At 39.1% G+C, this 26,058-nt stretch overlaps 1 protein-coding gene across 5 annotated transcripts in view; it reads right to left on the bottom strand.

Moving 5' to 3' along the window:
- The window catches only part of Unc5d (unc-5 netrin receptor D), a 522,183-nt gene that overhangs the window by 199,592 nt on the left and 296,533 nt on the right, over window positions 1-26,058 (bottom strand). For all 5 annotated transcript variants that reach the window (XM_057752764.1, XM_057752765.1, XM_057752766.1 and 2 more), the window contains exon 3: window positions 19,798-19,941. In XM_057752764.1, the coding sequence (XP_057608747.1) occupies window positions 19,798-19,941 (144 nt within the window). The remainder of the gene's footprint in view (window positions 1-19,797; window positions 19,942-26,058) is intronic.

Here is a 26,058-nt window from a genome sequence, read left to right as displayed (position 1 = left end):
TGAATCCATCAGTAATAACAGGTACCCCATCAAGAGCCAGATATATCACTTCACATAAGAAAACCCTTGACTTTAGGTTTTTGTTTTTTTTTTTTTTTTTGATTCAAACCCAAGTCTGGGGATTGGCCTATCCTCCCAAGGAGGTTGCATCTGTGAATATTAAAAAAAAAAAAAAGGAACCCACATATAGATCCCAATTAGTCCCTGAACATATTCAAAATTACAGAAATAGACTCTTTGATACAGCAGCCAATGCCTCCTGTTCTATCTAGGACTCCCACTCCAGGCCATGCAAAGTAATTAGTTTCTGAATAGACAATCTAAGTAACAGCAGTTTTTCTAGATCTAGAAAGATACACACAGGGACCCACACAAGTTCTAATAATGAGCAAACTATCTCCAGACACGTAAAACAAATGGATTGCTGCACAAAATAAGGGAACTGTAGAACTGAAGGACCAGAAGGTCCAGAAGCAATATTCGTCCTTAAGAATTTCTAATTCAAGTTCTGTGATATCAAAAGGAAATAACAACTAAGAAGCTAAAATAGGGCATTGAGGATACATTAAAATTTGAGATCAAGCAATTGTGTTCGAATGTAACATGACACTATGAACACCTTCATTCAACAAATACCTTAAATTCTCTTTGCCTTAGTCTCTGCACCTGTAATACGATAATTCATACTACATGCAGCATTTTTCTTTTCTCTCTCTCCTTTCTTTCTCTCTTCTTTCTTCCTTCCTTCCTTCCTTCCTTCCTTCCTTCCTTCCTTCCTTCCTGCCTGCCTGCCTGCCTGCCTGCCTGCCTGCCTGCCTTCCTTCCTTCCTTCCTTCCTTCCTTCCTTCCTTCCTTCCTTCCTTTCTTTCTTTCTTTCTTTCTTTCTTTCTTTCTTTCTTTCTTTCTTTCTTTCTTTCTTTCTTTCTTTCTTTCTTAGATAGAGTTTCTCTGTAGCTTTGGAGCCTGCCATGGGACTCACTCTATAGACAAGACTGGGCTCGAGCTCACAGAGATCCACCTGTTTCTGCCTCCCGAATGCTGGGATTAAAGGCAGGCACCATCACTGCCCAACATAGCTTTTTATTTTTAGAGTCAGGTTCTCATTATGTAGCCCTGTATTGTCTGTCATTTTCTTCATGGTCCTGGATAACCTTGAACTCACAGAGACCTAGCTGCCTCTGCCTCCTGCTTTCTGAGACTAAAGGCATGTGTAACCAAACCTGGCTACAAATAGTTCTTATAAAGATTAAATATTAATATATAAAAACCCTTCTCAAGCACAATAGCTATACAACAGGGTTAAGGTCTTATATATTACTACATCCTGTGATAAAGCTATGATGATTAATATGGGATGATTTTATCATAAATCAGATACAAATTAATTATAAAGTGGAGCATTTTTCAGAGGCACTCAAATAAAAAGTATAATTTAGTACATGATAAATTAAGTGGGAAAAGGTATTAAAATGAGTCATTACCTTTCAGAAGAAAAAAATGTAGGTCTGTGTCTTGCTTTACACTAAAATAAATGGCATAGTAATAAAAACATTTTAGCAGCGGTAATAAAATATCTCCAGAACCTTAAGAAAAGGGGGATTTCTTATAACTTGAAGAACAAGCCATCAAGAAAATGATTGACAGGTATTTAGTTAAAAATAAAATTATTTTTCCTAAAGCATTGTAAACAGAACACTGTGAAGTTAATGACTTTAATAAGTTAAAAAATTTCTTATGAAGCACAATGAAAATTACAGATATGCTGAGATAAAATGACAAAGGGGTTGAAAACCATTTATAAAAGAGAAGACACAAAATGGCTAAAGATAAGCATTGGGGCAGTATCAACAGTTATTTCAGAAATGCTAGCTTTGCAACTATCAACATATCTCTCTCCTCTTCTAAGTGAAACAGTTTTATTTGTTTCTTTATTTTAATTCCCTGGTTAAAAATAAAATCTGGCTGCAATAGTCTTGAATATTACTAGAAGAAAATACCAGGTATATATGAAGAACAAGTTGTAAGTGGATCAAATTATTTTTCAAGGTCCAATTATATGGAAATTATCTGATAAACAGATACATAATATGTGGCCTATAATAGAATATTATTTTTCAATAAAAGCAAAATACTAAATGCTTGATATGACATGGCTGAAATTTAAATGCATAATCCATATTAATTGAATATAGCTATTCACCAAAGGCTATATATTGTATGATTCCATTTATTTGAAATAGCCACAATAGGTGGTAATGTTGGAAAGTAAATAAATAGGTTAAGAGTCAGCTGGGGCTGAATTTGAGTGAGGGAAGAAGAATAATAATAACCGTTTGGTTAATATAAAAAACACCTAAAATTGCCCTAGATGATGGTTATAGATCTGTGACTGTACTCACGACTATTGATTTCTATATTTAAGAGAATCACATGTTCTATGGATATTGCAGTAACACTATAATTTTTAAAGTTTCACTGATACAACTCTATAATCCTACAAGTACTGCTATGAAAATGATTAGAGAACTATGTGGAGAAAAAAATGTGTGTAGCCTAATAGTGCCTCAAACCCTCACTGAATCACAGGTAAAAATCTGAATCTTTAATAATGTGCTAGTAGTTAATAGCATTTAATGCACTCATACAATGGCATATTATGCAGAAATGAAAGATTAGAAGGTCATGGTATTTAAGATTTAATTTATAGACAATGAAATGATAAACAATATAGCATAGTATCTCAATTATATATATACATCTATTATATAATATATATTTATTAATATTGGAGAAAAATCACCAGGCAAATATGTACTTGTTATAGAATATACCTACTTCCATATAACAGTACAAAATTGAAAATTAAAACTCTTTCTTGGGTAGCCCTTCCCTTTGTGTGACCACAGCCATTTTCCTTCACACTGCTGAGTAGGGACTGGACCCTGTCGAACAGTGAAGGTATTTTAGTGGAAGTGCCATACAGCATCCTGGCCCAGTTACTACAATGCTCTTACAGCAAAGGTAGACAGTACACAAGCAATTAAGAGGTAGAATGATGAGAAAAAGGCAAAGAAGGAAGAGGGTCCTCAGAGGCAGCCCAGTGCCTGGAGGGATGTTTCATTGAGAAGGATTCAAGCTGAAAGGGTGGATCTCACCATCTTACAGAATACACGCTAGGCTGACCTGATAGTGTCTGGTATTCACTGATTTAAATCGTGGATCTCCAGGGTTGGAGTGATGTCTCAGTCATCAAGTGCTTGGCCTTGAAAGTGGGAGGACCTGAGTGCTGATCTGCAGAACCCACAGAAAATGCCAGGCATGGGGCACGAGCCAGGGACAGTAAAACGGAAGGGAAGCCAGCAAACTAGCCTACACTGTTGGACAAAGTCCCAGGTCATCTAGAGAGCCTGTTTCCAAAGTCAGAAGACACAGAGGGGCCATGATCTGTGGCTATCCTCTGATTTCTAAATATATGTATGTTTACAACCCATACATGCATGGATATACACACATACACCACACAGTCACTCACTTTCACTATTGCCTCTGTTTTAGCATTCTCTTTTTATGTTTTTATTTCTAATATCTAAAAAAATGCTTTCATTGCTACCTCTCTTGAATTGGAGAAGAATATTCTTCTGACATTTCTTCTATCAGTATTAATTGATGAGGCAGAGTCTGATATATTTCTACCCTTTGATCTCATCATTAGTTGTGTATCAGATAATAATTATGTTATTATATACAAATAAAATTAACTGAACTACATATATGATGTACAACCTTAAATATTTTAGATGTGATTAAAGAAGATAAAACTATAAGAAGTAAACAGTAAATTGTTTGAGACTAATCTCTGTTACAGAAGAAGCCGTGAAACAAAATTATTTAACATTTCAAATCTTTACTTCTCAATGATTATGGCTGCCTTTAATTACTTTTAGTGTCTCTGCATTTGGCAACATTTCTGGGATGATCAGATACATTCATCCCCGCAAACACCAAACACTAGAAAAAACAAGCCCACCGTTTGCAGCGTCCCCACAACTTGTCTGGACTGTACACTGAGCCAGGAGTTAGGGCAGAAGAGCACTCTGTTTTTATGTTACTGCACCTAGGTTCACTCTGACCACATCTATCAAAGAGAGAAGCTAGGATGACATAGCCTTCAAAACTCAGTGACCTGTGAATTCAAGCACTCCTCCAATTTTATTTTAGTGGTGGGGCTGGGGGAAAAGTTTTCATCTGTTTTCACTTACTGCCGCATCTCTATGTTTTGCTTTAGATGCAGGATGCCCCTTACCCCAGGTTCATGTCTTTGAACACATCAACTCTAGCTGGTGGTACTGTCTAGAAAGGATGTGAGATCTCCTAAAGGTGGAGCTTGAGAGTAGTAGCTCAAGTCTCTCTCTGCTTCCTAATTCCCCAGACACAACTGGGCCGCAGTCACCATTCCTTCTTTGCCTTAAAATAGAGCTAAAATAAATGTTACTATAGGCATTTTGTTTTAGTAAGGAAGGCAATACACCTTGGTACCCGGAATGGCATTTACTGTCTCCTGATGAATATTTGTTAAATGACAGGATGAATTAATTAAGTTATTTATAAGTTTCCATTTCAGCTCTTGTCACTTGATAACGTTCTCAGAAGTGGAGAGGATGAAGAAAACATGGGCAGATGTGTTTAATAACACATCTTTAATAACAAGACTGCTATTAAAACGATGTACTTACCCACCGTCTTTTTCACATACATGTGCATGTGTGTGCGCTGTGACATTCCCATGTGTGACACCATCAGTATAAACCAAGTCACTGCATTTTCTGTTCCCGCGACGTTACCCTGCACTCGGTTACCCTGTCCATTTCTATAGCTGAATGTCAACAAGGCTCAAGATGACTAGAACCACAGTAAGAGGGGTAGAGAAGAGAAGCAAGAGGTGAGGAAGCCAGGCACGTGTCTTGTTTATAAATCATATAAATCAGCAATGAGTCACCCAGAGTCAGCCGCACATGCCCCAAAGTGGCATATTTTAGGCTGGGCCATAGGACACAACAGCCACCTCTTCCTCACCCCATGCCCTATTTGGCCTTTTTCTCATTTTCCTTTCACGCTATTATGTTAGAAAAGTCATTGTAGCACACGAAAATCAATAAAAATTCAATTCCGAAGAATAGTTCTCTGCTGCTCGGCAACACCAGGGACTTATCGGCTCATTCAATGTTCTGGCAGTTAATGCAATGAAATAAAAATAATTTACTCATTCAAACCAAATCAGCCAGTGAAAAATCATAGCCATTTTTTAATGGTCATAGCCGAAGCCATTTGTTAAGACGCAGGAGGATGACACGGTGTCCCATTAGCTGTCCAACTATACTGGTTTCAAATCGGGTTTGAATCTTTCCCACCTGTTTTTTCAGAAGGAACAACAAATCACATTTGTCATACATAAAGGGAATTTGCAACCCAGCCAAATGCAGGACTTGTATTGTAATAAAAGGCCTGATTCAAACGCATAGCAAATGCCCGGTAAAAATGGAAGTCAGGGCCCAGTGCCTCTCTCTATTTGATTCTGCCTCAGTCTTCGGGTCCTAAACACTAATGGCCTGAGAAGTCCGTTACTGACTCCAGGTCCCCAGAGAAGCATATGACAAGTGCCCTGCCAGGTGACAGCACACTATCTGTGTCTCTCTGGCCAGCTTGGCTAAGACCTTTCTGCTTTGCTTTAGGTTCTGATGACTCATCGATAACAGGCTATTCACACCACTCAGGTCGCCTTGTCTTGGCTCTTCCAGGTCTAATTGCTGCTCTTAGGAGTCATCAAGTCACAGCTGATCATAAGACAGACTTCCACACAGAGATTCTTGCATGCCAACAGCACAGATGAGGCATTCCCCTGTCTATCTGTAACCTCTTGAGTATTACAGCTACAACTGACTTCTGTTAGAAAACTCAGTAGCAGCAATAGAAGAAGAGCAATCTGCCACAGATGAGACAACATGGCACTCTCCATATTCTCCATGTGACTTCCTCCCCCACAGTACGACAGTCTGCTGACTCTGCCTACTGACACCTGAAATGCTTGGCCAATGCAAGAAGTTCCGGCCCACAGAGGCTCCTCAAGGATGATGCCATGATCATAAAATAATGTCAGGGCCATGAGAAACTTTGCGCCCAGTCATCCTTCTGGGAGGTGGCTGTCATTCATAAAACATTTTATCACTAGCATTGTCTGTCATTACTTTCCCCTGCAGTAGCACAGAATAATAGGTAGCAATGGCAATGCAGGAGAATAGATCTGGCTTTTACAGCGGTAGGTATCCTGGTGGTGGCTGGAAAGAGTTGCTAGCTTGTGAAATCACTTTGAAAATTTAGCCTGCTTTTGACTGAGCTGCTCCCAGCAAAGCACATTGTTTGGCACATATGTTTGGCTTCTCTCATTTACAAGGGCAAAAGAATTAATAAATAAATAAAAAATAGAAGTGCATGCGGAAGTCATCCAAACCTGAGAATAGGATGACAAGTGGGAAACTGGAAATCTTAATTATGAATCTAAGACAGGTGGAAGTCAAATACGCCTCACGTTATGACTTCAATGAATGAATCCGTCTTCCGTGAACCATATCTCAAGAAAGAGAATGAGATAATGACCGCGTGTAAAATGGCCACTCAAGGCAAAGAAGAGAGGTAGCACAACTCCATCATCTGGCTGGCTACTAAGTCCTTTCTGCACATGCTCCGCCTCTGCCAGTCTTCTCTTAGCACTCTGTCAGGGTGAACTTAACTTGTCCATGGCCATGAGTGCCTGCTTCTCTTGTACTTTTCCCTGTCTCTTATCAGTACTGATTACTTCTTTTTAACATCAGGTCTTTTATTCTTATGAATGAGACTCCATAATGGTCACTGTATGGAGCTGCTTATGGGTATATATTCTTGGTCTAGCGGGTATATGTGGTATACATGTTGTGCACAACCTGACCAATGTGACTGAAAAAACACTTAGCACTATTTTCCCCAGGAAGAAGCTTCAGATAGGAGCACTACACAAAGAAAACACACAGGTTAAGGATTTCTCGTGTTTGCTTTGTCTCCAAGTAAGAAGGAATGAATTTCTGAGTCTTGGTTATATTGACTATTTGGGTGAATACGTAATAGTTGAATCTTCACTGAATTATACTAAAACTTTTCAACAATCGTTGACAGAAAAATCTTGGGAAATTATTAGGTAAAAAGATAGCATGTTTTAGGCTTTTAAATAAAATAGGTAAATGTAATGGAATATTTTATATATTCTTTTATCATGCCTCATGGAATGTTATAGGGAGAACTTGTCTATAAATCCCATATTCCACATGTGAACATGACTGCTCTTTTTGCAATGCTAATGGTAAAAATTGAGCTCTAGGTGAATACAGATAACCACCAACTCAAAGTACTTTTGATGAAAAAAGACAAAAAATCAGATACAGTGGCAAAATTGTCAGCTTTTCTGGGCTGCTCAATTCCCAAGCAGTCCATGCACAGTTCATCTTTCTCCTGTTAGAATTCCCAACCTGAAGGTGCTTTATTCACACCTACAAGCACTGCCTTGCAGCCCGGCACCCTGATGAGCATTCCAATACACAATGAACTCCATGGCTGATGGAACCAAGTTTTAAGAATGACACAGACATGAAGAATCATCTCTGCCTTTCCTCCATGACCTCCATAGACCTCTACAGGAAATTAGAGAGCTATGAACTTGCGATGAGTTTCAGAAGAAATGACCTAAAAATAACCCCAAGCTTTCAGTGCTCACCTCCTCATTATAATTCAGTACCATGACTGCAGAGAATGGGAATTAAAAAAAGGAAGAAAGAGGCAAAAAGGAAAAGTCAACCCTGCAGCAAGAAGAAATACATTTTAACTGCATTGTTCGATCTTTGATTTTTCACTCACCCTGGATCTCTCTGAGGTGAGGAAGGTCAGCTAGGACAACATTTGGCAAGTGTCATGAGTATTGAACAAACAGAATATCCACTGAGTGCCTAGCATCAGGCCTGGCCCCATAATACATCTCTGAAGGAAGAAGGAAACCCATTTGCTTTCCTTAACCCTATCCTACCACATCATGGCAGATCCAAGTAATCATTTAGACCAAAACTTGTTAGGGCCAAACCTACAATGCTGTTAAATATTATAATAAATATTACACATCAAATAAAAGCTACAGAGAAAGCAAACTACTTCCTCTTGTGGATAATTTCCAGGAAAGGAGAATCAAAAAGGGTTCTGAACCAGGATCAACTGAGGAAAGCTGAAGAAGAAATAAAATCCACATGGAGAGAAAAAAAAATGCTCAAGTATAGAAGTGGAGTTAATTCTCAAAGAGTCAGTGGTACATTTGGAGAATCATTTGGGGGAGTTGAGCTGCAGGAATAGCATAATCCAGTCCTTTATTTTTTTTCTTTTTTCAAAAAAGGTACAGTGATTCTTTAAGAATTTTATAAAATGTAATTTGATCACATTCACACACACTATTGCCCCTAACTCCACCACTAAACCCTCTTTCTCAACTTTATATCTTTTTTTTGACAATAAATTGATGAGGACAATTTGTGCTACTCATGTACTCATAGATGGGGCAATCCACTGGAGCATGGTGGACCTACCAGGGACTATGCTCTTAGAGGAAACAGACTCTCCATTTCTCCAAAGTTATCATCTGTGCATAGCTTCTTGGGTTGGGGTGGATATTAAAGAGTTCTTCGTGCCTCCATGCAAGACCGTCAATTGGTTTGATCTTGTGCAGTTCTTCTGCAGCAAATCACAGTGTCTATGAGTTCATGAGAGCAATGATCTAGTCATTACATACTATTTTACTTTGGTCCCCACCAAATTCTGGCTCTTAAAATCTTTCTGTTCCTCCTTCTGTAATGACCTTTGACCTTGGTGAGAGTTGATGCATATGACTAATTGGAGTTTAAAAGAACTCATTCAGGTTCTATGCAGGAAATGGACCTTAAAGCAACCGAATGGAAGTGGGGGAAGAGGAAGCTGACTAGAGCAGCAGTGATTGTAAGGTATACAGATCTATAGTATGTTTTGGAACCATATTTATCCAAATTTGTTGTTAAATGGTATGCGATGGAAGAAAAGAAGAGTCAACGATGGTTTTCATGTGTTATTAAAAGCACACGAGAAGCTATTACTGGAGCAAGAAGACTGGGGCATTAATGTACTTCTGAGTTTGTCCTTTCAGTATCATCTATGGTGGGTCTCAGCAATCAGTAGAGCTGAAGCTGGTTGGTTAAGCTCAAACGTCTAGTCCAGGTTTTCTGATTTGATTTCTTCATTCCTCTTTTGTTCCTATTCCTTCCCTGCAAACGTTTACAAAGAGTCTTCACTTTGGCCTTAGAGCATCATCTAGCCCTGAAATGGTTACCTCTAGCCACACTCTAATTCTACCCTACATAGTCCAACATTTTGGAAAGAGTCATCCATCTCTAGCCTCTGATCTTCACATCTTTGTGCTAATTCCTAAGTCTACACATCTCATATCACTTCTCTCATTGGTTGTCCTCAATGGCAGCTCTCATGTCAAAACAAATGGACACATCTTCTCATAATCTTTAGATAACACTGATCTTGACCATTTGCTCCTCATAACCATCTCCACTTTACCATGGACCACTTATCTTCTCTTCTGCTTTTATCTTTATCTTCCTCGTGGGTTTCTCTGTTTCTCCCCTATCCTCCTAAGGAATTTCACTCATAGCTCACCATCCTTTCTCTTCTCACCAGCAGTTTGAGAGCTGGAGAACACATAGAATGAAACAGTACTTTAAGTGTTACTACTGAAAACTGTTCCTCCTATATTTCCAGTAGGAAATTATTCAAATTGCTCATGTTCCAAGGTCTCCAACTTAGGGCTTTGATGTTTATCTTATATCATGGGCTTCAGACTCAAAAGTAAACTGCATGGTTAAAAATAGTCCATTGGCTATCATGCACATCTTCACACACTATAATCAAACAGTAAACTTCATACTTTGTTTCTGAAAATAATTTCTTCTGCTATATTCATAATTATACTTAATAGAATAGCTAGAAATTCAGCTACTTAATCCAGAAACCTGATCAGAAAACATCCCATACCTGATGTACCTAAAATTCCCTACTTTACCTGTTCAGTTTCATATTTCAGTAGCCACATGCTCACGCTAATTCCTTTCCAGATAAATTCTCAGTCTTCCTCAAGAATTATGTTTTTCTTCAAGAATTATGTTTCTTAGTAACTTAAGTGTATCTTGGGTCCCTGAGATCAGCAGCTGTCCTGGCGGACTCCGCATGCACACTGAATATAGCAGTAGCCAGGCACCACTGAAAATTCTTATTTATACATTTATCTCTCTCATTACACTATGAACTCTTCAAAGGAAGGAATGATATTTTGCTCTTGGGATACCTAGAACATTCAGTTTCTGAACTATTCACAGATGCTCAATTTCTCCCTTAAGTCAGCAACCTAAACTGCTATTTAGGAAATTTCTGGAATACAATCTTGGCTCTCCCTCCTTAGGTAGAAAGATGTGATACTGACCTAAGAAGAATCACTAGTCACAAAAAGTATGCAAAGATGAAGAGACTTCATTTCTTTGTGTTGCTATTGTTTTGTTGTTTTGTTTTCTAACTGCTGGTTTGCTAGAAGGTTTACTTAGTGGAAAGATTGAATATTGACTGAAGTAAAATCTATATTCTCCTTGCCAATAAGGCTTTACTCAAGTTTTTATAAAAATGGCCATCTTTGAGAAATTCAAGGTGAATTTCACTAAAGGAATATCAGACAAAATTAACCTGTGATTTCATTGAAAGGCAGTGACTATGTTTCTGCAAATTCTTTTTGGTAAAATAATAACTGGTAATAAATATCATGAAAGAACATTATCTGAGGAAATTTCATTTCTCCCTAACATATTTCTTTTCAGTAGACCCCAACTTTAAGGTTGTCTTTCATAAACATGCATGTGTTAAGAAAAAGTAGACCAATTTCTATTAGTATTGTAGAGAGTGTTGCTCTTTGTTCACAGAAACACAGCTTCTAAGAAGTTTCAGTTTTCCAAGCTCAAGAGTATCTACTGGTAAGGGAGACAGCCCCAACCATGGGTGGCATCTAATATGTGTCACACCAAGTGCCTTTCATCTTTACAATTCTAGCCTAAAAATTCATGAAAATTTAGCATCCTGTCCCATACCTGATTATTTATATTGCCTAAGAGAAGTATTCACCATGCTATATCAATGGGCTTCAGATTTGCAAAGTAAATCTAAGTAGGTTTGAAATTATTAAAAACAAATTATATCTGTCTAGAATACATTTTCATTATTATTCCCTAAAGTTTAAATAATAAGGCAGAATACAACAATTTATGGAGACTCACATAAGAAAGTTTGAACAACTCCAACAGCAACAAAAGAACTTCCAATACAAAATGATCTTAAATCTGCTGATCCAAAAAAATTGTGATTTGGAGTCTTTCTGATTTGGGATGTATGAGTTGGAAATGCTCAATGAATAATGTAGATGCAGTTACCCCAATATCCAATAGACTCTGAAACCTGAAAATTTCTGGCCCCAAGCCTTTCAGAATACATTTGTTCAATATATACACAGAATTGTAAGCAATCCAGAAGGGACTTACAGAATATGGTAGGAGGAGCCAGTACAATGCATTTATCATAAGCCACTTGAGCCACCAGGGGTTTGTACTGCAGGACCCTAAAATCCTATGGATAATGAGGGCTTCATACAGACAGACCACACTGATCTTGTGGCAGTAGTGTCTGTCATTCAGATAGCATTTGAGGAAATTGTTCAAAATGATCTATCATGACAAAAGTTATTTAATGTAATTCTTCCAGTGTTTTCCTTCAAGTATGTGCAGATTGTACGTGTCTAGAAATAACAATGTTGAAGCAATTAGTATCAGTTCATCATATGAGGAGACATCTCATTGACTGTCCCATTACTGGTGATACTAATTACTTAGGTGAGGTAGAGTATAGTGAGATTTTCCACTACAAATTTACTAGTATCATCTTTATAAGCAGATGTGGAAAAAGACAGAATAAATGTAGTGATACTTCATTTTCACTTTAATAAATAAAGTTTGCCTGAAGATCAGAATGTGAAACAGCCTCACTGGTAAGCCTTACAGACCAGGAAGTGGTGACACACACACCTTTAATTCCAGTAGCCACACTTGTTGCCATAGAAACCAGGCAGCGCATGCCTTTAATCCCAGCGTCAGTGTCAACATTAAGATTCTCAGTAAATGGCTTAAGGAAATTGCATGTAGCAGGCTCTAAAGTTTGTTAAAGTCTATTATGTCAAAATTGGTTTGAGATAGGTTTTAATGTTGGCCTGTCCCTTCATTTAGCTTGATGACCTAGAACCTATATTTACCTTCAGAGCACTGAGATTATAGAGTACAGGAGATTGAATTTAGAACCTTTTGAATGCTAGACTAGCATTCTATCAATAGAGCAAGACCCTTCATTCTTGATATCTCAAAATGCATAAACAACCCTACTATCCATCTTATCTAGACATTCACCATAACTATATATTCTCAAATGTCACTGCCAGACACATGCCCCTTTCTTCTCCATGTGTACTGCACAGGGCGCTGCTATAGCAGGAACACTGATTCAGTATTGGTCCTGTTGATTTCCCAGCCCTACTCAACACTTGTTGCCTTAGTACCTAGACCCAGTAGGACTGACTTTGTAGGAAAAACAGTCCTCTCCAAAATCTTGTATGATACAATTTCAGGGTTTCCCTAGGCTTCCAGGACCAGTTCTTTCCTTTCTTACACAACGGAGGTTATGTTCCATGTGTGATTTAATAGACTGCTTTCATGGTCCAAACTCTTAACTTTTATTTTTTTTATATTTTATTTATTTATTTATTCATTATTTTTTTTTTCAAGACAGGGTTTCTCTGTGGCTTTGGAGCCTGTCCTGGAACTAGCTCTGTAGACCAGGCTGGTCTCGAACTCACAGAGATCCGCCTGCCTCTGCCTCCCGAGTGCTGGGATTAAAGGCGTGTGCCACCATCGCCCAGCCCAAACTCTTTTTCCTTTGTGCACTGGGGCTCAGAAAGTATGCTCGCAGCTCTGCTTCTGTAGGCCCATGTGGTACCTTTGTGCAACCCTGATACTCATTAGTGGAGGACTTGGCAAGAAAATGGCATCTGCATGGCTTCAGGTGGATACAGCTCCACCCCTTGGTGTGCAGCCTAGCTACAGGACTGCAGCTGTATTTCAGCAATCATTTTTCCCATGGCTAGATGATTTTACATAGTTTACAACATTATCCAGAGGCTAAGACTCTCACACCCTTCAATAATACCCTTTAAATTAATATGAGGCTATAGGAAATGATTGACCTTTGGAAGAAAAATATAATATTGTCTCTCTTAACTTATGGACATTTTTCCATGGAAATAGAAAATAAGGTTGATGGAGATGGGTCTTGTATTAATCTGTTGTTTTTATTGGTTAATTAATAAAAAAAATTGCCTAGGTCCATTTGATAGGCCAACCCTTAGGTGGGTGGAGTAAACAGAACAAAATGCTAGGAGAAAAAAGCCGAGTCAAAAAGTCGCCATGATTCTCCCACTCCAAACTGACACAGGTTAAGATCTTTCCTGGTAAGCCAACTCGTGGTACTACACAAAATATTAAAAATGGGTTAGATCAATATGTAAGAGCTAGCCAATAAGAGGCTAGAGCTAATGGGCCAAACAGTGATTAAAAAAATACAGTTTCCGTATAATTATTTCGGGACATAAGCTAGTCGTGCGGGCGGCCGGGTGCCGGGGACGCAGCCCTGCCGCTTATATTACAACATAAGGTTTCAAGCTTTTGTGCAGTTTATACTAGGTATTAAAGACTGGATTCCACAATGGAGGTGTGTGTTGCCAGAGTAGGCAGTGGGAGCTTCTGAGGTCACATATGTTAAGTCATAGGCTAACATGGTTATGATGCTTCATCATTTCCTTTCTCCTTTGACATCTGATTTACTACAGTGCTCACGATTAGTAGTCAGTTCCTGGCAAGGGAAGCCAAAGATGAGTCTTCCATGTTTTCATTAGCTATAGGCTCACAAGGAAGTCAGACAGCTGGGCATCATCATCATAAACAATCAACAGGTGCCCTTTCATGAAGAGGAGTCAAGCTTTGTGTGAATGGCATTGCTATCCAAAGAGATATCTACTACAAAGATGATATATACAGTTTGCAAGAGACTCAGAAGGGAAAAAAAAAGAGTCAGGTATTAATGTTGGAATCTTGAGGCAGTTCATAATCTAAAAGGGGAAATGAATTCACAAATAAAAGTAACTTCGATTTGTAGATATCATGAAAACAGTTCAAAAAATACTGTGGGAAGAGAGAAAAGATGGGGAAGACAGAGATGGACACTTGAATTTGTGAAATTTGGAAGCTGTGAACAGTAGAGAAAAGGCTTTTTGATGTCCAAATTGGCTTATGAGGCTAGTGAGGTCATCAGGGTTCAGAGATAAGTTAAGCTGGGTTCTATGAATAGAGCAGCAAGTACGATAGTTCTCAGATAAAGATGGAGAGATGAGGCTATGCATGTGCTCCAGGGAGAACAATGAACACAGGCAACGCAAAGACAAGGAAAGCAAGCCGCACACCTCTGAACATAAGCATTTTCTTTCAAGCATCTAAGCCAGTGGTTCTCAACCCTCGTAATACTGAGACCCTGGAATATGGTTCCTTATGTTGTTATGAGTCCCAGCCATAAACTTATTTTTGATAATACTTCATAACTGTAACATTACTACTGTTATGAAATATAGATGCAAATATCTGATATGCAGGGCATCTGATATGTGCCCCTTGTGAAAGGTTACTCGATCCCCCAAAGGGTCACGACTTGCACAGGCTGAGAACCACCGCTCTAATAGTATCACTCCCTCAGGTGGCAGTAGACCTGTAAGGATGTCATGGAAATAGACAGATAAAAGAAGATACATCTGAAAAGTGTATGAACATTTGTTTATCCCCATATTTATGTATTTTTTTTTCAGGCAGATACATCTGAAAAGTGTATGAACATTTGTTTATCCCCATATTTATGTATTTTTTTTTCAGGCAGAAAGCAGGGGGCACTGGCAGTTCTCAGCATATGAAACTACTTATTTAAGCCAGGAAGCTGAGATGCACAATTGAGACAACTTAATGTTTTTTACTTTCCTTCAAATTTCTAAAGGAAGCCACCCCCCAAAAACAAGGGGAAAGAATCCTGTTTTCACTACAGCCTGTAAGTATAGAGCGCCCCATGGCTGCAAATGAGATTTTCCTAATTCCTTCATTCATTCTTGGCACAATTGCATAGATATTTTAGAGACATCTAAAAAACATTGTATTTACATTTTTTTCAGCATGGATCAAATTATGTTTTTTTTTTTAAATCAACAAAATAGTGGTTTCCTACTGTGTATTCTTCCAAGTGACCAACTTGCTAGAAAAGACTCAAGTAAAACAGAAATATTTCCTTTAGTTCCCAGTCCCAAATTAGGAAAGGTACTCAAGTGTTAAGAAGGGTTTGCTTGACCAAGGGTTTAATGTCACAGGCACAACATCTCAAAAGCAGCTGAAGGAGAGAAAGAAAAACAAGGAAAAAAAAGATAACGTTAAGCTGCCAAATGTCCACCCATGAAAATAAACAACTACGAATAATTGAGTATTCTTGGTTTTGACAAAGGTCCAGGAGCAGATGCCACAGCGTGCTGTCTTCTCCAGTCCAGCTGAACCAGACGGATGAGGGAGGGCCTGTGGGAGTTGTTCCCTAGAGACAGACTTCTGCCAGCTTGGTGGCGGTCAATGTAGGCTGGCTTTATTTATCTATTTTTACCTTCTGAAACTCACTTTGGTAACTAGGTCTCAGCTATTTCCAGCCTCCAGTAGTTGATGGCTAGCCAGCTTCTCTCTGTTATAACATAGAACAACTATGGGAAAACAGTTCAGAGGGATGGCAGGCACACTGGCTCCTGATACCAAGTGTGTACGCTAGAGCATGACCATGAGGAGACTCACAACTAATTCATAAATGAGAGAGAGGGGGAAACAACTGTCACGTTCCTCAAGAAAACACTCAAGTGCTCATCACGTTTTCTCTTATGATTCTCAAGGTGCTATTCAGCAGAAAACAACTCAGAGTGCTTAGCAATAAAAATACCCAGGCAGTGGATGGATAGAAGGATCTCTGTTGTACTCTGCTAAGTGACCATCCCCTTTAGTCAATCTGTCTAACGTTTTGCAACAAGTTGAACGAAGAAGATGTATACCATGTCAAATGGGTAAATAAAAACTCCTCAAACAATGTTAAATAAAGGCATTCTCGGCTTTGTTATTCAAACTACAGGGCAGAAACTGACCAGAAGAACTCAAGTCTAGGAAGCTTATTAGAAATTCCCAATTAGAGACCTTATGGAATTCCTGTATTATTTGAACTGAAATTCCATAATTCCTACGTTGGTTACTGATTGGCATGATGGTGTATGTTGATGCTTTGGGACTATTGTTCCTAGGCAAGACATCCCAATGATATCTGTGCATTGAATCACAAAATCTGTAACAATATGTACAGTTGCCTGGGCTTTCTTCCATAGCCTGATCCAGAAAATCTATTGGAAAAGACACTGCTCTGCATTTGTAAGTTTTACCCCCAAGAGGATCTGCTTTGAAGAACATATGAGTCATAAAAACCAAGGGAAGATTTTTCTTCCCATTGCTTCCTTGTAAAATCTATCAATCTCTAAGCAACATCATCCAGACAGCCTCCTGATATTTTCCAAGAGATTAGTAACCATGATCACATCAAGATGCTCCTGTCAATATGTCCCTCAGCTCAACATCCCAGTTGTCTTGGAGCTTTTGCCCAGTGCAATTTAAAATTTGTTAAATCTTTAATGGCTCATTGGCTCAATGCAGGAAGCCTAAGGAACTCAGATGTTGAAATAGAAGTGTTTACTGAGTATTATGAAAATGACAGTAAATTGTAAAGTCCCTTCGGATGATGGTTCTCACGCTCATAAACTCCATTCATCCATCAATGATTATTTAGCACATTAAGATGCCTCTTTTACTTAAAAAACCATCTTAAAAAGAAGAAACATGGTAACAATTGTATTTAATTTGCCTATTCATTTATTGAGAATGAAGACGATTCTCATGTGCAATGTGCTATTTGCTCAGAAGTACTTACACGTAACAGTCAGAACTCTTCTTTCTCAGTCTAATAAAAAAGGTAAATTATTTTTAAAGTGTTTTTCCTAGCAGCAAATAAAACATCCAAGGAAGATCCTGAAGGCACCTCCACATACACATTTGATGCCACTACACTAGTTAAATTTCAATTTACATTTTAATGCACATTGGTCCCCAAGTCAAATGCAATATTTAATGACAAATCATGTCTTGGCTTGCATAAATAATTTTAAATAAATAAAGAGCCTCTAACTTGCTACATAGGAATAAATTAAGAATATGTTGCAAACACTCTTAGGGAACACATTAAATAAGTTGTATAATATGGGATATAATGATATTCTGGCAATTTTTGCCCGAAGAATTATTTTTATGTGCAAATGAAACTATCATATGAAAAGGACACACTTTTTTTTCTAAATCTCCAGGGAGAATCCCAAGATTATTATCAGAAAAGGATCTGAGAAGTCTTCAAAGGTCAAATGATTAAAAAGAAAGTGACAGAATGTGACATGCCTTTTCCATTATTAATATTCTCTATTCTCTGCTTCTGTCCTGCTTAGAAGAGCAGCACAGTAAAGGCTAACTTAGAACACCCATTCAATTAAATTCCTCAAAGATCAGCACACATAATAATTCTGGAGAGGATCAGGTATGCCACAAGGCAGAAGATGATGGTCGAAGACTGTTCTCTGGACCAGCTAGTTTAAATAATTAGTATTCGTGAGTACCATGAAATAGGCACCAATTCACACATGGGGATACTGAGATCCAGGACAATGAACTATGCTGTCTGCCTGTACAAAACAAAGATGAAGCAGAAAAGAAATTGACATGGAGCAGGGATGCCGAGTCTAGGCTCTTCTTTCCTGCTCAAATAAACATGTAGAACTGCAGACTGCATGAGTCAGAAAGGCAATGTTGACACATGCAACAATGAGGCCTTTGGAAGAATGAAGTGTAATGGGTACAGTCAAGGTGGTGGGAAATTAGAACAGGTGGTTTTGAAGCATTTTTTGATGAAGTTGATAAACAAAAATACGAAGTTTTAAGAGTCACAAGGCAATCAGGAATTAACTGAGGAAGAATGGAGACAGACACCAGAGGTGGACAGATCAGAGGGACTATATTTGTAATAGTTCAAAGAATAGGTGGCATCTACTTAGGAGAAGGAAGGTAAGATGAGGGAGAAAAATGAAGCTCAGAAGAAAGAAACTGAGTGAGCCAGTGTTGCAATCTTCCGTGCTGTTTCTTGTACTTTCTTTGGCTTGAGCACTATAGATATATACCTTGCCTTGACTAGGTTTGAATGTTCTGGTTGGTCTGATTGAGGCCACACAGAGAACACAGACCTGCACTTATTCTGGGGCAAATGAATGCACACAGACTCCCACATACTCCTGCTCTCAGTTGATCTGCTACTTAAAAGTCCTAAAATATTGGTTAGCTAATTTTATCTAACTAAATAACTACGGGAAAATATTTCCCAAGCCTCTCACACTGAAGATGCCTTATGAGGTGACCTCTTCTGGGTCGAAGAGGACCCACATGGCATCCAGGAGCGGCCTCCCAAATCACCAGTATTGTGAAGGTGAAATGCATATTTTCAGGGGAAGATTTCAGTTCTGAGGAAACATAAATGTCTCTGCAAGTACAGTTCGCTCTTACTCTTATTCCCCAAACCATCAACATCTGCTATGAAGAATTCCTTCATTCCTTACATAAATCCCTCTCGTCCTATATTCTTTATGGCACTCTAAAGAGAGGATTTGAATGAAACAACAATAACGATGACTGCCTCTGTGTCCTGCTCCTCCCAGCTTGCTGCTAGAGGTAGGGTGATGGAAATGGGTGGGATAAGGCCACTTAAATGGGGACAGGTTTTTGTATTCACAAATCATGCTTCGATTATAAAGACATCAATGCTGAAATATGATAGAAAAATCTTGGAATCCCCCAGACAAGCGGTTTCGTTCTTTCTTGTTTCCTCATTATTTTTCAACTTAGTTTTTTTTTTTTTTAAACATGGGTCAAACAAATGCAGCTTTAAAACCCATTTCCATGTTTTAAGATGTGCCAAGAAAAGATTTAACAGCAGGCTATAAAAATCCCTTAATGTCTTTAATGCCTTATTTTTGCAGACTGGCTGGAAAGTAGAATAAACAGTCATTGCTCAGCTCTCCCCATGTATACACCCCCTGAGTTTCTTCATGAATGGGGAGAAGCAGAGTTCATTTGTGTGGGCTTCTTCTTCTCTGGAACATGTTCTCCTGGCATTGTTAAGACACTGGAGCTCTGAAAATTCAGGCAGAATCTCTTAGGATTATTGTCTGGAGAAAATGATCAAGCATTTCAAATGATATTTTAAACACTAAATTGATTGGCGAAAGGAATGTTCATCTTGCTTCCCTCTCATCTACATTCTGCAGAAGCCCAGGGCATCTTGGATGGCCTCATCAATTGTATTTACCTCTTGTCCATATTTCTACAATCCAAGGTCACGCCCAAAGGTACTTACAGGCTATGCGTACAGAAGCTTTCCTACTCTTGGATGTTCCCAGGTGGCTCCATGCCACACATTGGCACCAATAGTCCTCTGGCCCGTGGAAATCCTCCACCTGCTGCCTGGTGACATTGATAAACACTTCCCGGACCTTCAAGCCTGTTGTGGAGACAGAGAACATTAGGTGAGGCCACTGTATTGCTCAATCACAAAGTTAAGGTTAGTCAAACCTTTTCGTTTTAATTAAACAATTCTGTTTTTAATCAAGGCAAGGTTTTAATTACCGCGACAGTAATATATTACTGCTAATTAAATTCCATGAACTGAGTAGGCTATAAAGTGCATACACAAAGTATTATCAGCCAACGCGTGCCATGCAATCGAACAGCATTCCACTTACATTAACCTGGTGCTCTCAGTCTTGGTACAAAATACACTATGAGAAATGTATTACCAAAGGTAATGTCTAGAACTTAATCATCTCCACATACCAAGCTCAGGGACACAGTCCCAGGTTGTTCTTAGAGGGGTTACAGGGCTTTGTAGCCAAGGAAGGGTCGCTGTAATAGTGTGACTTGAAGGCAAAACGCAATGTGGATGAGAGATGGTAGAAACAGGCCGAGATTCTGAGAAATGGCCCAAACAGTGGTATTAAAGGTTGAGGACAACGGAGCCAATGGGGCTCAAGGCAAATGGAAAGGACATACCAGAAGCAGACGAGTTGATAGATGTCTAACAACCCTGACAAGGAACCAAGGAAAATTCTCAGAGTAGTGGTATTAGTGGACTTGGGGAAGATGTTGAAACAACAAAAAAGATACACCTATGAGCTGGGATAAAGCTGAAGACTTTTAATCTTTCAATGAGATTTTTATGGATTTTCATTTTCCTTCTAGTCAGTAGAAATATGCTTGGTAATTCTAACTTGGGAGTTAAAATATCTTCATTCTTCTGACCAAGGACTACTGAGCTCCTTCTTTGGGAGGCTTAGCCAATCTTCATGGAGTGTCAGGGATGAAAGGGGATATTCCTTCTAGTCAACATAGTTAACATCAATTAACTAATGATGAACAAGGGGCTATCTTTTGAGGTCACATGCCCTTCTGTCTACAGATACTTGGCTGAAGCTGAGCTTCATTATAGGAGGACTTAATCTGCAAATCACCAAAGTATGGAAGATGCTCTTCTATCCCAGAGATGTAGACAACCCCCCCCACCCCCGCCCAAGACTTAGAGAGACAGTCATCTCTCTACATTCACGGCTTATAGATGGAGGAGCTGGTGTTTGTCCCTGCTTGGGCCTTACAAACTAACACTGTGGCTTTTCACAATGAAATGCCTGTCCCTGTACTGAGTTTCTTGTTCTTAATTATAGATACAAAACAAACACATAAAAGAATTGAAGAAAAATTAAATGCCTAATTTGGCTTTAAATTAAAAAGGAATCCAGGCAGCAGATGAATTTGCCTTGTCTTACTGCATTCTATTTTGTTATGATTGAGTGTTATCTCTTGAAGGTCTTCTGTTTTCTGAAGGGAAATAGAGACAGAGTAGATTTGGGGAAGAGGGAAGGTGGAGGGAACTGGGAGGAGTAGAGGAAGGGAAACCGTGATCAGGGTGAACTGTATGGGAGAGGAATCTATTTTCAATAATTCAAGGAGAGAAAGTAGCAGAAAAAGGACACTCAAGAAAAACAACTAACCAACCACTCTGAAATAATTAAAATGATCCAAAGACTATGGATGGAAAAAGTAGACCATAGTCCTGCCGCTGCTCATGGCAAAGTTTAAGTAAGAATGGAGGTGAATTAGTCCCATGGGGAAAAACATCCTCCACACAATCAATTGCATATTATTCATAATATGCAATGAGAGACAGTTAAGGACACATAAAGCATTATGTATAATTTCAGGTCAGCTTCCTAAGGTTGGAGGAGGAACCCATACAGCATTCATCTCCTTGTCTACTGAGAATCCACATTCCTTCTTGTGGGAAGATCCTATATACATTACATTTTTTCTTTTTAAAGGCTGTGTCCTAAAATCTGTGGATTTCTCCAGAGCAGAGAACCATTAACTAGAGGTGATGTTGCTGTTGCATTTCCAGCATCCTTGCACACTGGTAAAGGGCTCGGGGTATAGTTCAAGTGACAGCATTTGCCTACTATGTGACAAGTCTAAGTCTCATTCCAGAAGTGAAAAAAAAGAAAACATAGTAGGGCCAGGGTATGGAAATGGAAACATTGCTTAGCAAAGGGGAAAAGAGAGAACAGTAATGAAAAATAAAGCACAGTGAAAAACAAAACAAACAAGCAAACAAACAAACAAAAACCCCAACTGCTTTCTTAGAAATTGGCAAGGAGTGGGCACACCGACTGTTACAGGAAGTAGAGGAGTTGAGAGGAGTAAGATTAAAGAAGAGGGCTTGCTTACATCTTGTTCTTCATGTCACACAAATGGATAACCTGTTTTGAACATTAAGTAGAGAAGAAAGGATCATACCAATGGCACAGATGAGAGATGGAGCAGTGTTAGTGTGCTATGGCCCTGCTTCCGGGACACTTACTGATACAGAATACATCATACTTTGTGAAACAGGCCCCTCACTGCTGGTGGGAATGTAAATTTGTGAAGCTAATATGGAAATCGGTATGCAGGTTTTGCAAAACACGGAACTGATATATGAACCAGCTAATACCATTCCTGGGTATATACCTGAAGGAATTAAACTCAGCATGTAACAGAGACAGCTATACCTCGTGTTCACTGTGGCACTGCTCATAATAGCTGTCATGAAATTAGCTCAGGGAACCGCCAGCAGATGAAAAGATAAATAACATGTGCTATATATTCACAATAGGTTATTACCTAGCCATTAAGAACAAAATTATGTTATTTATTTATAAGAGAATGGATGGAACCAGCAATCATCATATTAAGAAAACTGCCAAACAACAAAGACAAATAGCAACGTAGGAGCGGGACTATATCGGGTAAGAGGAATAAATGGAAGAAGGGTGATGAGGGGGGTGGAGGGGGGTGGATAGAGTCAAAGGACACTATGTGCCTACAAAACAATGTCACAAAGCCCCATTATTTTGTACAAAAATATATCTAACATTTTAAAGCAGCATATAATAAGCTTGAAATGTAAACATGTGGTCAAGTCACTCTTCCATTCTCCCGTTCTCCATCTTGTAAGTCTCTCTAATCCACCTCAGAATGGCTCAGAAGGGTCACATGTGCAAGTCTGAGAACATGGAGAGCATACATCCAGACCACCTGTTTGCTATCTCCCCAACCAAGGATACCCCAAATCTCTTTTAATCAAGTGTGGTTAGACATGCAGACATGGAAATGCCTGTCATGAAGGAAAAAAATGTACACAGCTAGCAAGAAACGGGCCCAACATGCCACACTCAGCAACACAGAGAAGCAAGCACCAGGGCAAACAGAAGGCAGAAGGGTACGGGAAATGGGAAAAGAGCTTTTCTACTTTGGTTCCCATGAAAAGGAATTGAAAAGGCAGAGTGGTGAAACGTAGGATTGACTAATTTGAGTAATGACAGTGGGTCCTGGTGACATAAGGGTTACCTATCTCATCTCTAGGTGTCACACAGCCCTAGCGTTGGGACTGGGAACACAGGCCTGGAGCACAGGAGCTGTATCAAGGATGGGCATGAAGCCTGTATTGGTCTGCAAACACAGGCACAATCACCAGAGCGGTACCCATAGGATCAGCAAGGCCTGAACCCTCTGTGACCATTACACACAGAGACATTTACACGGTTCTTTGGGGAGAACAAAGGAAAAAGCAGTCCTCATCACCACGCAGAGCAGACCTACATTGCCCTATTATTTCTTTCATTCTCTGCCAACTTCCATCCAATATTGAGAGGAAAAGCCTTAAGTTGTGAATTTAACATTAGCACAGTTCAGCCACTGCTCCACTATGGACGCTCTTTCAGGGGCCACAAAGAAAGCAAATACAAATCAACTTTCCTGAACACAGTGCAGTCTCCCAATCAGCATCATCAAGGTGGCAGGTCACAAATGACACACACACACACATCCCACACCCCACATACATACAAATGTATATGATTTGTCTTGATGAGGCCTCCTTCGAACATGAGGTTTTTGGTTGATCAGACAATTCCTTCTAAGAGAATCTTTTAAAAAAAAAAAATCATGATTTCTTTATATCCATGGTGTTTTCCCCACAATAACAAAATAATGGTACTTTAATAGGACCTCTTTCTCAAAAGGTAGAACATTCATTATCAAATCTTCAGTTCTTTTATGATACACACACATATGTGCACATTTACATACATATATCAATATACATGTGCTGCAAGCATACACAGCTATCTTCTTTATTCTATCCCCAGAGAAGGCAGTAGTACAAAAGTTCTACGCTAATAAAAGATGGCATCCCATAAAGAAGCCTAGCATTGGACCTAATAACTTGCATAACTCTTAAGTATGGAAAAAGCCCAATACTTTAAAGTTATTGTGCAAATTATGCCCATCAGCCTTTGCTATGGAGGAGAGGCTCACAGAACGTAAACATATAACTATGGTACTGATATGCTAATAAGCTTTCCAAGCTCTGGGACAGCTTAGTTGCGGATAGACTAATGCTGGTAGCAAATGAATAATCACTCTGCATGTTCTAAACATAACAGAGCAGCACAGAACTTCATCATCTGTCAGCTTTATTTGTTTAAATGAGAAAAATGCTGACAGCAGTTACCGCTCTAATCCCCTTATTTATCAGGTAGGAAAACACTAGTTACTTTTAACAGGCTTAATCCTGCTGCGAGATGCAAAGTTAGAGAATTTCAAACTAATTGAAGGTAGATGTTTCAGAATTCAAGGCAGAGAAATGTACAAGTGAAGAGGGAGGGGGAAAACGGTGAAGAGGAAAGAATCACAATGATTTATATTTGGCAAAATTTCAATAAACGGGCAGGCCACACAGTCATACTGTAAGATCCAAACTTGGTGAGGAGAACATAAAGCACCTCGGAGTAGTATTTAACATTCAGAGCCATGCCAATGACAGCCTGGTGCCCACTAACAGCTGTCCTCCTGCCTTTTATCTACAGCTCATTATCACACTTGCACAAAGCTCATCACTACCATCCTGCCGTGGTTATTGTTGCAGCCAGGGCTTGGATGCACCTGGTGATGGGCGCTGGGGGAGGGATGCAAAACAGTTCCCATGGGCTCACCACCCTCGCAGCTTTCCCTCTCTCACTTGACGCTTTCTGGAGTAGGATGCTCAGCTTATTATACAGACTAAGCACCTCCCAGAAGGAAGACAGAATCCTTCTCTTCCTTTAATATGTTTCCAGTTTTCCAAACCACATGCATCTGGCGATTGCCTAGTAACCTTGATTTGAGTGGCACCTTTTCTCCTTATGGGGAACTCTGGACCTGTTTTCTTGGGTCTTTTTAGCCACATTCCACATACTGTATGCTTTCTTTTCCAGATGGTGATATTTCACAAGTATATGGAATGACTAACCAGGTGAATGATTAGTTTGCTTTCTGTAGAAAAAATTCCAAAGGATCATAGCAAAACAATTTCATGAGTAATAAGGCCTTGTTCAGCTCTTAGAGAGAGAGAGGAACCAGTTCTTCACTAAAGGCATTAGCCTCTGGCGTCCATGAGCTTTCTCTTCTGATCCTCAAGCCCTTAGGGAACTCAGTTCTTCAGACAGACAGTTTTTGCTCTGCAGTGGCCTCATTTCCTTCCTCCATATTCTGAGCAGTCAGTAAATCATCCACTCTCCTGGAAGAATTGCCTTCATCACTTACACAAGGCAACACTTTCTTTTGATCTCATATAGGTCCACGTTTGGAGTCTCAAATGTTCATGAGCCATAGAATGTTTCCCCATATTTTGAATAATGACTTATTACCATTTTTAGTTATTACAATGGTGTATGCCCATTACCTTTGTCATTTTACTATTAAATTACTATTTACTATTATAACAAGGCTTTTAAAAGAAATTAATCAAAGATGCTATAGAGTCAGTGACAAATATTGACTTGAAAAACAAACATATGGAATGCCTCATCCAAGTCTGCCCTTGTCACAGGTGCTGAGAGTATCACGGCAAGCGGCCTATAAAGACTGCTGCCATTAATGTGTTGCCAGGTGAAAGAAGATCAGACTTTTAAGCCATCCCGTCTATAATTCTGTGTGGCAGAATATTACCAGATCACACATTGGGGAAAAAAAGGCTTTTTCAGGGTCTGAG

Source organism: Chionomys nivalis, chromosome 20 (genome assembly GCF_950005125.1).
Source record: "Chionomys nivalis chromosome 20, mChiNiv1.1, whole genome shotgun sequence".
NCBI lineage: Eukaryota > Metazoa > Chordata > Mammalia > Rodentia > Cricetidae > Chionomys > Chionomys nivalis.
The sequence above is the reverse complement of the archived record's forward strand: the minus strand, read 5'-3'. Positions and strand labels throughout refer to the sequence as shown.